The sequence below is a fragment of the Ctenopharyngodon idella genome, chromosome 8 (genome assembly GCF_019924925.1).
Source record: "Ctenopharyngodon idella isolate HZGC_01 chromosome 8, HZGC01, whole genome shotgun sequence".
Taxonomy (NCBI): domain Eukaryota; kingdom Metazoa; phylum Chordata; class Actinopteri; order Cypriniformes; family Xenocyprididae; genus Ctenopharyngodon; species Ctenopharyngodon idella.
The window spans coordinates 22226837-22241385 of record NC_067227.1 but is presented as its reverse complement, the minus strand read 5'-3'; the positions used below and the strand labels follow the sequence as shown (position 1 = coordinate 22241385).

Genomic DNA, 14549 nt, shown 5'->3' with positions numbered 1-14549 from the left:
ATACAGATATTGAGATGATGGAGCCAGTATGGAGTGTCTTGACAACACATTTAGAGCATGTTGTAGAACAAAACAGCATATCTTAAAAACAAGAACTGAACAAAGCTTCCAGCCTTCTTCTTGCTTTCAACATGAAATATTTATTCAAGCGCAGGAAAAGATTTCCACTATTAAAGATTTCACTGCTTCATGTTTTTTTTTATTTATTTTTTTTATAAAATGTAAATAAAAATAAAATTTAAGTAAATACATAAAATTATAAATATTATGTAAAAGTATTACTTGGATATAAAATCTATATACTGAATATAACTTAATAATAACATCAATCATTTTTCTCTGAAAGTATCTGTGGCCAGGAGACAATAGCAATTCATGCTAACAGCAAACAGTCCTTAGTAACTTTAGCCAACGAATAAGAAATTGTTCACTCATCATGTGCAGAGATTAAAACATTTTATATGGTTTTAAAAAGTTATTTCGGATTGCCAAATTTGAGCACTATTTGACATAATAGTGGTCTAATTACATATCTAAGACAATAAATTGAGCATTAGTTATTGAGACCGCACAAAGAACCTATGGCCAATTGAACATTACTGTAAAACAAACAAGAAAGGCTTTGAATGAGAGGTTATTATTCTCTGCATATTCTATGGATGGTTTAGAAGCTGATATGGATAGTTTAGTTTACAAACCTGAGCACTGCATTTTGGAAACTAGCTGTAAGAGAAAACCCTTCACAAACGTATTCACACTGAATATAAAGCAAGTGAATACAACTTGTAGTGAAATGAATAGTGAATTGTAGTGACATGAGTCCACTCATGTGATTATCCATACAAAGCTGCACACAGTTAGCCAAAATTCTGTTTAAAAGCAAACAGAAATTAGGCAAACCACAAACTCAAAAAATCACCATTCATCTTTGCGGTAAACAGATCATCAAGCTTTTGAATTTTAGCATGGATTCATTTCGCTCTGTGATCAGTTGGCATTTACATAGTCCACCTGATTCCTTTTGTTGCCGGCTTCTGTATTGTCCTAAAAGATCAGAAACACTGCATACAGCTTCCCGTGCCTTCTCTTTAAAAAGAGAGGAAGAAAAAATAGCAGAAGAAGCAGAAGATAATGAAGCCAATGACCCAGTTGACGGAGTATATATAGATGATCACCATGTCCATGTCAAATCGCCAACCATGCGAATCATCCTCAAAGTTGAAGGAATCAAGCCTGTAGCCCCCGTGAGGGAACTGGCGTCTGCCAATTGGACTTGCCTGCCTTTGAAAGCCTAGGAAAGACAGATATAGATAAAGAGTGGGAGAGAGAAAGAAAGAGCAAGACAAAGAACAATGAACATTACTACCATATGAAGAATAACAGATGAATCTGCAGAGTTCTTAATGTAGATTTAAACATGGTTTTACCTCCAAAAATGCGAAACAGTTTACGGCAGCTTGGAAGAGGCCATTTTGCACAGCTCGCTTTTTGGAAATTCTGCTTCCGAGACAGGTATTCCTTCGGGAAGAACGTACGAGCTGTATGGTTCAGTTCTGTGAAGAGTGGGATGTGTGAATTTATTTATCTGTGAATCATTAGTGCGCTCAGTGCAATGTGCATTGCTTTCCGAAAGCCCACACTCATTTTATATGGATTTATTTACATATCTATCTCATACAGGGTGTTTCTCAGATTAGATCCTGCCTGCCCTATTTTATGTCACGTTTAGTTTCCAAATCAATAGGAGCCTATTCTGTTCAATCACTGTCAAAAACCATACAATGTGTTAATATGAAGGAATATTCCATATTGATTTTTTACAAGACTGGTGTTTTACCCATATTTTCAATTGCGCATTCAGAGCCAAAGTCCCTTAAAATGTAGGTGGTCACTCTTGTGCTTAATCCCACGAAAAAGGTCTGTAATATGAGGGAAGGATGTTACATTTGATCGTTCCCATACATTTGAAGCACACATTGTTAAAACTGCCATTTAATATCTTCATAACATAGCTCCCTGCCACATCCTTAACCATAAAGATGCTTTTGTGCACTTGATTATTCCAATGTCCTTTTCATTGCACTACCTTGCAAAAATAAAACAGAGAACAGTATATTCAAAGCTCAGCAGTAAATATATAGTTTACAGTACAAAATCTTTCTTTTGACCTTTTGACCCATCTTTCTGAGCTCTTCCATCCTTACACACCAGCATTCTCAGGTCTTTTAATTCACGTCTACTTTGGTTAGTAGATTATTCACTGTCATGAACTTTTCCCCTCAGATCTCAGCTTAAGCTCTATTCTCACAGTACTTCTCCTCTCCTCACTGTTAATCTTTGTCTTACAGAACTGTTTGAGGGCCAACCCAGAAGCCTAATGCTCCATGGGTTCCCTTGGGAATTTCTAATGGGTTTCTAGTCTCTTTAGCCTTTCTTATTTGTTATCTAGAAACTTGTTAGCAACTTACGTTTTACACAAAGGATCTATCTATCTACAGAGATCCTACACAAAGGATCTATCTATCTATCTATCTATCTATCTATCGCAATAAATTATAAATACATTATTATTATTATTAGATGCACTCTAAAAATGCTGGGTTAAAAACAACCCAAGTTGGGTTGCAAATGGACAAACCCAGCGGTTGGGTTAAATGTTTGCCCAACCTGCTGGGTAGTTTTATTTAACTCAACTATTGTTTTAAAATTAAAATGAACCCAAAATATGTTGGAAATTAAAAATCAGACACATAATTACTAGAGGCAACAATAATAATCAAAAGGTAAACATTTATCAATAAGCAATTTAATAAATGTTTGTTTAATTATTATTCATTAAACTTATTAATAAAATTTAATTAAACATATTAATAAATGTTAATTTCCAGCATACTTTGCATTAATTTTAAGCAAGCAATACAGTAATTTTTAAACAATACTTGAGTTAAATAAAACTACCCAGCAGGTTGGGCAAACATTTAACCCAACCACTGGGTTAAAACAACCCAATCACTGGGTTTGTCCATTTTCAACCCAACTTGGGTTGTTTCAAGCCAAACCATTGGGTTTGTCCATTTTTGACCAAAATTTGGGTTGAAACAACCAAGCATTTTTTAGCTAAGCTTTTGACCAAACCATTTGGGCAACTTCTTTGACAAGTTCCCCAAAATATTCCAGAAAATCACAACAACAACAACAACAATAATGAATGCTACTATTTATATATTATAATGGACACACTTTAGTTTAGAGTCCAATTCTCACTATTAACTAACTAATAACTATGACTTTTGCCTCAATAAAGTACTAATTACTGCTTATTAATAGTTAGTAAGGTAGTTGTTAAGTTTAGGTATTGGGTAGGATTAAGGGATGTAGAATATGGTCATGCAGAATAAGGCATTAATATGTGCTTTATAAGTAAGCAATAAGGTACAAGAGGCTGTGCTTCGCGTCGTGCCTAACAACGCCCTTCAGCCGTGACTTATTCACGATACAGCACTAGCCTCGAGTACCTTATTGCTTTTATAAAACGGTTGCCACACAATACAAATATTAAAGGCAAAAAATAAAATCACTAAAAGCCTTCCTTCCGCCGGAAAAATTTGTCCCTGACCGTGAACAGCAACAGAAGTTTCATTATTATGCCATTAGATGGCGGCAAAGACTGTCTTTATAAGTGTGTCAGTCAGTAGTGAAGACTTTTACATTGGAAAGACTGAATTGTTATGAACACAGAACAAGACGCAACTGACAAATGCTTTGACTAGCGCTGTCAGTCACGGGAAAACCCCTTAACTGTTAAAAGGACAAGATATTGCAGCAAACATTTAAACATATTTTTTATTATGAACATAGGACTGACCTGAAGGAAAATGCTAAATCTGAATGCAGGTAATAAACTCGTTCAATCAATCTCTTTCTCACAATACTCTTCTACATAATACAGTAAGCTTCAATGAACAATATAAATTGAGAACAAAGAGTTTACGTTGCTAAGAGTGGTTGCTAAGGGTGTTGTGTAGTGATACACAGAACCGTTGGGTGAAGCGGTCATAGCCCTGTTTTATCGTGAATAAAACACAGCTATTGACCAATCAGAAACAAGGACAGGAACTAACCATCTTATACTAATAAACATCCAATATCCTAGTAATATGCATATGCATGCTAATAACCAACTAGTTCATAGTGAGAATCGGACCCTAAAGTGTTACCATTATAATATATATTGTTAATATATTAACTCACATTTATAAAAAGATACCAGAAATTTCAAGATGTCTTTTTTTCCCTGAAACCAACCTTTCTGGAAGAAAACATGTGTTATGGTGGTTCTGCACAATGGACAGGGTGTGTTGGTGGGGCAGTTCTTGGCCAGTGTCCGCAGACATGGCTCACAGAAGACGTGGCTGCAGGGATGGCACATGTATGGACTGAAGTAGACATCCAGACACACAGCACAGATATAGCCTTCACGATCCCGGCTGGGCAGCTCCTCATCCTCACTGCTGCTAGATGGGTTCCCTGTAGAGCTCTTCAACAGAGAGGAGATGACTCAGTGCTATTAAACTCAACAATCTGGTGAGCTTCACCTTTACTAGGGAGAATCGCTTTCAGTGTTATGCTGATGGTTCGTATAAACAGTGTTTTAACTTGACCTTTAACACACTTGCTTATTGGACTATAAAGCATCTTTTGGATTGTGTTATAGACAGGCTTTGAGCAGGGGTGGTGTGTCCCAAACAAGACTCCTCTGGTGCACAGGGATTGTCAGCATAATTACAGCTCTCCCACCTATTGGGACCTCCAGAGACCATGCTCCTTGTTCCCTATTTGTGTCATTAACACCAAACACACATCTCATAAAAGTCTCTACATCCCACTTGACAACCCAGGAACAACATATCACATGGAATCCACATAAAAAAATGACTACATTAAATGCCCCTATTATGCTATTTTAAAGGTTCCTATAGACAATTATAATTTTGTTGTTGATGTCTCCTACATTAAGTGTACGTGCATGCAAGGTCAAAAAGCACTTTGCACACATTGCAGCATCACCTGTTTTTACACTAGTGGTTGCACAGACTAATCGACTAGTCGACTGTAATGCTCTGCCATGATGCTTTAACCATGACGTCGACTAGTCGACTAGTGGTCATGGCCTACAGAGGGCGCAACAGGATAAGAAATCTTTGAAGTCCACCTTTACTCTCTATATCCAACAGTTAATGACAAATAAATGCATACTCCGAGAGCGCAGAATGATTATTCCATCTGGATGCTCAATATTGATCAGGTGAATGCACGTTTTAAACAGCTTATTGTACAGGTACGTTAGTCGCCGTTCTAAACTGTGCTGCTACAAAACACGCACACAGTACCGCGCAGATCACGTGCAGACGCATATATTTCTTAGTAACTAAAACACACAGCTTCACTATCAGTAGACGCTGCCAGCAATCGCTCTTTCACTAATGCATTCATATAAATCTTTACTGTGCTACTGTTTTTGTATCTGATTCAGAACCAGCAGAAATCTTTGAGAAATATAACGACCCAAAGACAAAAGAACTGATAAAAATAAACGTATGTAGGAGCAATATGCTTGTGGGCAGCGCTGCGTCACATGGTCTAGTCTCATCTCGAGGTTGTTCACACAAAACGCATTTTTTGCTTTCAAAAACGCAAAACGTGGGCAGTGGAGTAGAGGGTATGCACGTGACGTCACCGTCGACCGTTATGACTGCGGTTACGCCCACTGAGTAGCAGCTTTGGTTTTCAGCGTAAATGCCGCGAAAAACAGACAAAACACATCAAAAACGAGAAAGAGCTTTGCGACTGACTGTACAAATAGCTTTGACAAAAAATCTGAGGTATATTCTTACAGACTGCTGAAAGCTACAGAAAAAAAGAAACAAAGAGGTCGCTGCAATTCACAAAAACAGCTGGACTCCAGGCAAAGAAACGTTTTGCAGTTATCATTTTGTGTCAAAATGTTGGATTTGGGTGTAAAATCATACCCTTGTATTGTTATATATTGTGTTGACAACTCATCAATTAAATATTTACCATCTTATATTCTGCATAATTGGGTGTTTTTAAATAAACATTGACAAAAACTATACAAGTTTTAGGGCTGGACGATATGACGAAATATATAACATTGATATAAGTGATCACTCCGATTTAGACCTATATATTGTCAATATCCATGGATTAGGTTTCTTTGACATAAGCAACACTTTCGAGCCCAACCTTTAGTGTAATCGTTTGTTTTAATCGCGTTTTCGCAGTTTCCCTTATTAAATCCAGTCACGCAGCAGTGCCCACCGTTCAAAACTCCTTCCCTGCGTACCGCCAAAGTTAGCATTAGCCCTTACGCTTTTTTGGCTAAAGGTTGCAGGCTTGCCTTCCAGTGGCTTTGACTGAATTTCAGCTCCGGAAGCTTCCTCAGCACTTGTTGGTTTTGGTTTTACCGTATCAATTTGAGCCCGAGTCCACATCCTCATCCTATTGAACTGCATCCAAAATGAATTTGCTTTCTCAACACAGAAAACAGCATCTTCTTGACATGTTGGCCTCAGCTACAACTACAATATTTAAAGATGTGTCAAAACAGGCAACTAACGAACAGTGTTAGGTAAAGTTACTTTTAAAAGTAATGCTTTGCAATATTGCGTTAACCCCTAAAAAAGTAACTAATTGTGTTACTTAGTTACTTTTAATGGAAAGTAATGCATTGCGCTACTTTTTGCGTACTTTCACTTAGGCTGGGCTCGCTTGTTTGTTTTTTAATTAAAAAAAGTTCTATTTTTGGCAAATGTAAAGGTCCTTTCACACCAAAAGCGAAAAGAATAATGCAGTAGAGGGTGCAGTTCAAACAAACCTTTCAGCTTCAGCAATTAAAAGGCATTTTTGCTTATTGGTATGGTTGAATTGGATCACTGAAGGTCAGCAAAGACAGTAGTTATTAAAGTGACATTAAATACATAAAGTATATTTGTATTATTTAACATTTAATTATTGCAGGTTTGCGTAATATTCTGAGTTTGCATTTAATTGTTTTTATTCATTTTGAAGAATACTGAATGGGGACAGGAGAGGTTCAGTCAATACATGGGAAAAGAAAGTAACTTGCATTACTTATTTGAAAAAGTAACTATGTATTTGTTGTGAATTTAAAAGTAATGCATTACTTTACTAGTTACTTGAAAAAGTAATCTCACGTTACTTGTAATGCATTACCCTCAACACTGCCACTGAAGACCGATGGGCATTATGCAAATTTGTTATTAAATGTGTATTTTAACTGGTATGCCACACTGTGCCAAAAAGATGTTGTGCCTACGACTAGAATTATTACCGCTGAAATGAAACGTTTGGATTTATCTTTCTCTTCACTGTATTATGAAGCGTCCTTACCTCCTCCTGCTAAATCACAACTCACCCCTCTTCTAGCCACTGGACAATGAGAAATGCAGGAGTAAAAGACGTCATTGCATTTGAGTAGGCTATAGTAATCAGACCAAAACTGCTCTTAAAAAACATTTATTGGACCAGTGCTTTCTAAGAGCAGTTGTCCATGGTTTATGATTCCTCATGAGACACTTTTGGGTGTTATGCATTAAAGATTAATCATTGTGAAGAGAAACATATTCTTATATACTCATATAAATCTTTTTTTGCTTACACTTAAAATTTTACATCAGTGAACATTAATGCTGGTGAATGGGATTATTGTATTGACTTGAGAATCCCCAAAGCAGAACCTGTTGATTGTTAAAAGGTGCCCTCTGCTGGAAAATTATAAATTCCGTGTTAATAAACTGGGAATGATTGTTTGGCTTTATATTGTGCTAGCGAAAATAAAGGAAGAATCAGTGAATAATATTTTTAAATATATGAATATATGCAAGGGATAATGTAAAGCCAGCCAGTCAATATTGCAAAATAAACTCCAACATGAAATATTAATTTGAGAAAAATATTTTAAGAAAAAGTAGTCCAGTACAACATAGAAAACAATCAGCCAACAAGACAAACACTGAAACAAAAATACAAAATTCAAAAATAGGCCTATTATTATTGTTATTATTATTATTAGTATCTGCACACAAGCTGCTTTTACAGCTCATACGGCATGTATGTGTATACATGTGTGTATGTGTTTCACCTGCACGTTCTCCTGCTGCTGGCTCTGTCTGCAGCGCTCTCTCCTCCTCTGTCTCCTCCTCAGGCTCTTCAGTCGTTTTCTCTCTCTCTTGCTCAGCCTGCGTTCCTCAGTGGGAGTAGGTGTAAGCAGGGATGAAGTCACGCTGAGCCCTGCTGGAGCTCTGCCAGCCTGCTCTCCAAACTCTTGTTCCTCCTCAGAGCTGCTGAGAGACATCAGAGGAGCTCTGTGGTTGAAGGATCCGCCTGCTTCCTGATCCTCACGAGAGCCTCTAATAATATCCGACCTAACAGGTTCAACATCGGACCTCCTCGAAAGCATCATAGCCCTACTATAGGGAGGCTGAGCAGGAGGGCTTGTCCTATGGCATTGGGAAGTGGAGGCCTGCTGGCTGGCTGTGGACCTCAGCGTTTGTCCAGTGTGGAGATCACAGTCTGGGAAAAGCAGATGAGAGTATCCTCGTGAGGAGTATAGCCCCCTGTAGTGAGCCTCTCGATGGGTGTCCATATAGTCCAGACTGAACGCTTTCCTGTGGGCTAGTCTGACTCCAAGAGGGGCCCTCTGCAGGGGCCTGACCTCCAAGCACAGGGCCTCAGCCGTACGCCCAAGGTCCTCTGCTCCACGTGAGCCCATCTCCGAGATCAGACAACTCACTGTCAAACCGAGTCCTCCCCCCCCACTGCACCAAACTCTGCACCAGGGAAAACATTTGAGTTCATTGTTGAAGAGGTGAGCAGGAACATACTGGCCCCCTGAGGCATTTTGCACTGTTGACAAAGGTAAAGCCCCCTAAATAGTGGCAGTTCAGCGACCCAATTGTTTCTGGGGGCCTATAGAATTCAAACAGCCCACAATGCATGCATTGTTATGAGGGTGGAAAAATTAGGTGAAATAACTAGACCAACCTTTTTCAACAGACACGGTCAGCTCTTTTTCTGTCTGAACAATTAGCAGCATATTGGAATATGAGAGTCGCACTGACTGGAACGAAATATGTGCTCATTTCATACAGTTTATGTGTTGTTTTCTTCTTGAAGATTTTTTATTTATTAATAGGCTATCGTGATTAATTGCAAGTAAACAACTATTTTATACAATTATATATATATATATGAATTCAATATTATATAATTATATAATATAAAATAATATATATTATTTAGAAATTTATGTAAAATGTGTATTAAATGATTAGTTCACTTGAGAATTAATATTTCCTGATAATTTACTCACCTCCATGTCATCCAAGATGTTTATGGCTTTCTTTCTTCAGTCGAAAAAAAAATTAAGGTTTTGAGGAAAACAATCCAGGATTTTTCTCCATGTAGTGGACTTCACTGGGGTTCAGTGGGTTGAAGGTTAAAATTGCAGTTTCAATGCAGCTTCAAATGGCTCTACACAATCCCAGGCGAAGGAATAAGGGCCATATCTAGCGAAATGATCTGTCATTTTCTAAAATATATATATATATATAAATATATATATACTTTTTTAACCACAAATGCTTGTCTTGCACTAGCTCTGCGATGCGCCAGAAAGGTCACGCATGACGTAGGCGGAACTACCGCGGTAGGGCGAAAAACTCCATCTCATTTGATCCTCCAACTTCAAAATCATCCGATATCGTTGTTTTACCTTTTTTTTTGTAAAGTGCGTTAGACTTAGTCTTTGCACGTTCACTTTGTAGACACTGGATCTGTACTTCCACCTATGTCATGCGTGAACTTTGTAACGTGATTACATCATGTGTGGAGCATCGCAGAGCAGTGCAAGACGAGCATTTGTGGTTAAAAAGTATATAATTATTTGTTTTTGTTTTTTTCGGTAGATAAGACACTAATTCCTCGGCTGGGATCGTGTAGAGTGCTTTGAAGCTGCACTGAAACTGCAATTTGGACCTTCCACCCGTTGTACCTTGGTGAAGTCCACTATATATAGAAAAATTCTGGAATGTTTTCCTCAAAAACCTTAATTTCTTTTCGACTAAAAAAAGAAAGAAATTAACATTTTGAAAGACATGGGGGTGAGTAAATTATCAGGAAATTTTCATTCAGAAGTGAACTAATCCTTTAATATAAAATGTATGATATACATTAATGATCTTTTAATATTTTAATTTAACGGAAATTTTAATGGATAACGATGGATTTGTTGTAGGTTATTTCAAGAAAATTAAACCAATTTAAAAATTAACAAGTTTTTTTTTTTTTTTCCTATTCTGTGGCCAGTATTTACTGCAGGGACAAACATCTGCCTGGGCTTCTGTGCTTATGTCCTTGTCCTCCAAAGGTACAACGGTGATGACTCTTTAATTGTCCACTGCAGGGCTTGATCATGCAACCTTTTGGTGACCAGCTCCCCCTTCGCATCACTTACAACTTTGGCATGTTTCCAAAGAGACATTCAAGTTGAATGTCATTGCATATGGTGATGATGGGCTAGGTATTATATGTCGAAACTATGGTATCAAACACTTTTCTGTATTGATCATCCGAGTATGTTGTTGTAAATGCATTGATATATTCTAGCACTTTTGAGGGAAAATCTAAAGCTGGATTGTGTTAAGGGTGATCTGAATCGTTGGGAAACGAGGTCTCTATATACGCCGTCATTAATGTTCTTTCATCTTTTGCCATGTTCTCACCAGATGGCAGCAGATTTCCGTTCTGGGTAACACGGGGAACTGTCCACGGTAGTGAAAGTGCTTTATCCTGATGCATCTCTACAACAAAAGTCCTAGAATGTATACTATTATAATAATTCTATTAACCATCAAAATGTTTATGATATTAGAAAACATCATAATTACTGGCATATTGTCAGTTTTGTAATGAGCATATAATAATGAATATATTATTTGTATGCGTTTTTAATTCATTAATTTTTAAAAGAATTATATGCTCTAGTATTTTTCATATTTCTTTCCCACCATTTAACTTATACAACTTATATGTTTTCTTCTACGTCATTTTTCAGATTTCAAGCTGATATTCTTCATTAGTAATGAAATTCAAAATGGTTAGGAAAAGTGCAATTAATTTATCGCTGCAAAAAATAAAATAACCAAATAGAAAGGTTTTAGAGGGCTGTTTTTTACAGTGTGAAAAAAAAAAAAAATCAGTTTTCATATAACATGTTTGCTTACAATGTGCCTTTGTCAGCAAAACAGGCACCCGAGAAACAATTTAACAGACACAAGCACGTTGTTGAATTTGTGTGCTCAACTTTCATAACAGCAACTGTTGAATATCTCAACATATAGCGCTAGAACAGCTCGTATCCAAAAGGACAACTTTAAAGCTTGCGCGACAGCTCTGCAAAGTGCACGCGCCAACCTCTCAGCCATCTCTGACGCACTTAGCACGACTCGTATAAATGAATTCACTTCGTCACTGGGCGCCAATGATCGCAGCTCGAGCGTGCGGCACTTCCTGAGCCCGGAGCCCGCCATGCGTCTTCAGAGCAGCGAGGTGACCGGCGCGAGGGACTGTTTCTGAGTGACCGCTCTCACCATGGAGAGTTACAACAACACCACAGAAAGCCAAGACTGGAGCGGGAACGCGACGACAGTTAGCGAAGTTGCTCTAGTTTACCAAATAATCGGTTCGCTTTTCCTGGCTGCGTTAATTCTGTTTGCCATATTGGGAAACGCGTGTGTCATCGCTGCCATCGCCTTGGAGAGATCGCTTCAGAATGTGGCCAACTATCTCATCGGCTCCCTGGCCGTCACAGACCTCATGGTGTCGGTGCTGGTGCTACCCATGGCAGCCCTGTATCAGGTGTTGAACAAATGGACTTTGGGACAGGAGATGTGCGATATATTCATCTCTCTTGACGTGTTGTGCTGCACCTCTTCCATCCTGCACCTGTGCGCAATCGCTTTGGATAGGTACTGGGCCATCACTGATCCCATAGACTATGTGAATAAAAGGACCCCCAGAAGAGCGGCTATCTTGATCAGCCTCACTTGGCTAATAGGATTTTCCATTTCCATTCCGCCCATGTTGGGTTGGAGGAAACCAGAGGACCGGGCAGACCCCGACGCGTGCACAATCAGCCAAGACCACGGGTACACCATCTACTCAACTTTTGGAGCCTTCTATATCCCCCTCATTCTAATGCTGGTCCTCTACGGGCGGATATTCCGAGCGGCGAGGTTTCGCATAAGGAAAACAGTGAAGAAAACCGAGAAATCCAAAATCGCGGACAAATGCCTCTCGGTGTCTCCGGCGCTGTTCCCGAGGAAGGCGAACGGCGAGGTGAGCAAAACTTGGAGGCGAAGCGTGGAGCCGCAGCCGGACTCGTGCGTAAACGGAGCGCTGAGACACGCGGAGGACGGAGAGTCGTTCGAGATCACAGAAGTTCAACCCGTCTCCAGAAACCACCTGCCCCTGCCCAACAACCCTCAGCCGTGCTTCGAGAACAGAAACGAGAAAAACACGGAAGCGAAGCGCAAAGTGGCTCTGGCCAGAGAGCGCAAAACCGTCAAGACTCTTGGAATCATTATGGGCACGTTCATTTTCTGCTGGCTGCCCTTCTTCATCGTGGCACTTGTTTTGCCTTTCTGTCAAGACTGTTTTATGCCCGAGTGGCTGAGGGCAGTCATTAACTGGCTCGGATACTCAAACTCACTTTTGAATCCCATCATATATGCGTACTTTAACAAAGACTTCCAGAACGCGTTTAAGAAGATCTTGAAATGCAAATGTATTAGACAGTGAACGAAGCTATTTGATGGATGCTAATATCCAGATATTGATTGTTAAAGAACTGCTCTAAAGGCATTAATGGACAGTACTACAGCACAAGAAGAGTTAGAGCTCTGTCCTTGTGTATTTGTTTATCTGTGAAGTTTATCTGCTTCCACCACAAAACAATGTGCATATCCCACTGGATGGATTCAGATTAGATCAAGACTCTCAGACCAGCTGCGTTCGTGCATTAAACAATAAAGCCTTTAAATAAAAAATAAACAAAAAATACTTTTGTTTTACTGTATATGATGAAAGGCACCTTTCTCCGAGCAAGGAGCTGTTGGTGTGATTGTAAGAACACAGAGACACCAATATCCAGCAGATTATTTATGTAGAAAAATGTCATGTGAAATCATTTCTCTCACATCTATTTGTTTTTAGCAGAGTTTTATTATATGACATGGACTGACTGGAAATACCTTAAAATAAAAACATAATTCTAGATCACAAAAATTCACTGTATTTGAATCATTGCAGTTGGGAAGGGGGTCTTTAATGAGGTTAGAGGGAAATACACATTACCACATTAAGATGTACAATTTAAGAAAGTAATGAACCAAAAATAAATAAATAATTATATCTATATTATATATTCATATTCATGAGTTAGTATAATGCGATCTTACTAAAGGAACTTGCTAAAAGGATTATTATGTCCTTTTTTTTTCTTTTGGCACATAAAGAAGCTTCTCAAGTCAAATGTTTAATTTGTATATGGACATCAAATTCAAATATGTGCACGTAGATAATAAAGCTATGTAAAGCGTGTGGTAAATTTCAGTGATGCAGTGAGTACACAACGATCTGTTTGCGTCAGGCACAGTTAGGCCTTTGTTCCTCTGCAGTCATTCCACACTGCATTAAAAAAATAACTTAGAACCTGTAAACCAGTTCAAGTGATTAAAAAACGCAACCCTTCTGCATGTTCTCAACGGGCTTAAAGAGCCTAATACCCTCAATTAAGTCCAAGGTAAACAATATGACTTCGGCTATCAATATATAGACCTCCTCTCATAAATCAAATTGGCTTATGCCACCTCTCCAGATGTTTAATTCTTTAAAGCTATAGTCCCTATAGATTATAAACCTCCTCCACTTCCAGTGACATTTTCGATCTATCTTGTGAGTGGCCACATGCACAGTATGATGGGAGAGGCAATGGTGCAGAAATGTTATTCAAATAACATCCTAAGGCTCTGCCCACACAGAACCTTGGCAAACTATAAATGTCAGAAGAGATAAATGGAAAATACTCAATGTAATGTTTATGATTTGCCTTTCCCCCTACATTTGTAAATGTGCTGTTTTACTGATACACTGCCATGTGACTAGGACGTTCGGAGGAGATGACAGCATTGATAACTTGACAATGGATATTGTGAACGAACACAAAGCACTCGTGGTAATATCCTCTGTTGGAGTGAAATTTTGCTGACTCACTCCTTTAGCACATAAACGCCGTTGAACTAATTTTACCCATTTTCACTTGTGACATTTTTTTGAAATGTACCACCACTGCTGGTGACAGTGGTCATGCCCCGGTGTCAAAGTTATAAATGACCAGCCACTAACTTTGGCTTGATTGGAAACTATAGGGGAAAGGCACAATATGTATT

General features: G+C 38.6%; 2 protein-coding genes across 2 annotated transcripts; one reads left to right on the top strand and one right to left on the bottom strand.

The window, feature by feature from the left end:
* Nucleotides 1–282: 282 nt before the first annotated feature.
* rnf180a (ring finger protein 180a) lies at nucleotides 283–9349 on the bottom strand. Its single transcript, XM_051903650.1, has 4 exons — nucleotides 8183–9349; nucleotides 4306–4537; nucleotides 1428–1553; nucleotides 283–1291 (listed from the first exon to the last, which is right to left on the bottom strand). The coding sequence occupies exons 1-4, from the start codon at nucleotides 8810–8812 to the stop codon at nucleotides 1089–1091; spliced, it is 1191 nt and encodes a 396-aa protein (XP_051759610.1). The 5' UTR covers nucleotides 8813–9349; the 3' UTR covers nucleotides 283–1088.
* Nucleotides 9350–11102: 1753 nt separating this feature from the next.
* Nucleotides 11103–13386, top strand: htr1aa (5-hydroxytryptamine (serotonin) receptor 1A a). Its single transcript, XM_051904440.1, has one exon. It carries the CDS (start codon nucleotides 11692–11694, stop codon nucleotides 12898–12900), a length of 1209 nt encoding a protein of 402 aa, XP_051760400.1. The 5' UTR covers nucleotides 11103–11691; the 3' UTR covers nucleotides 12901–13386.
* Nucleotides 13387–14549: the final 1163 nt, after the last annotated feature.

Coding starts and splice junctions, on each gene's coding strand:
- rnf180a (XM_051903650.1), bottom strand. CDS start 8,812: ATGGGCTCACGTGGAGCAGAGGACCTTGGGCGTACGGCTGAGGCCCTG. Junction 1,554..4,305: donor ACATGTTTTCTTCCAGAAAG/GTTGGTTTCAGG, acceptor CACTCTTCACAG/AACTGAACCATACAGCTCGT. Junction 1,292..1,427: donor ACTGTTTCGCATTTTTGGAG/GTAAAACCATGT, acceptor TGTCTTTCCTAG/GCTTTCAAAGGCAGGCAAGT.
- htr1aa (XM_051904440.1), top strand. CDS start 11,692: ATGGAGAGTTACAACAACACCACAGAAAGCCAAGACTGGAGCGGGAAC.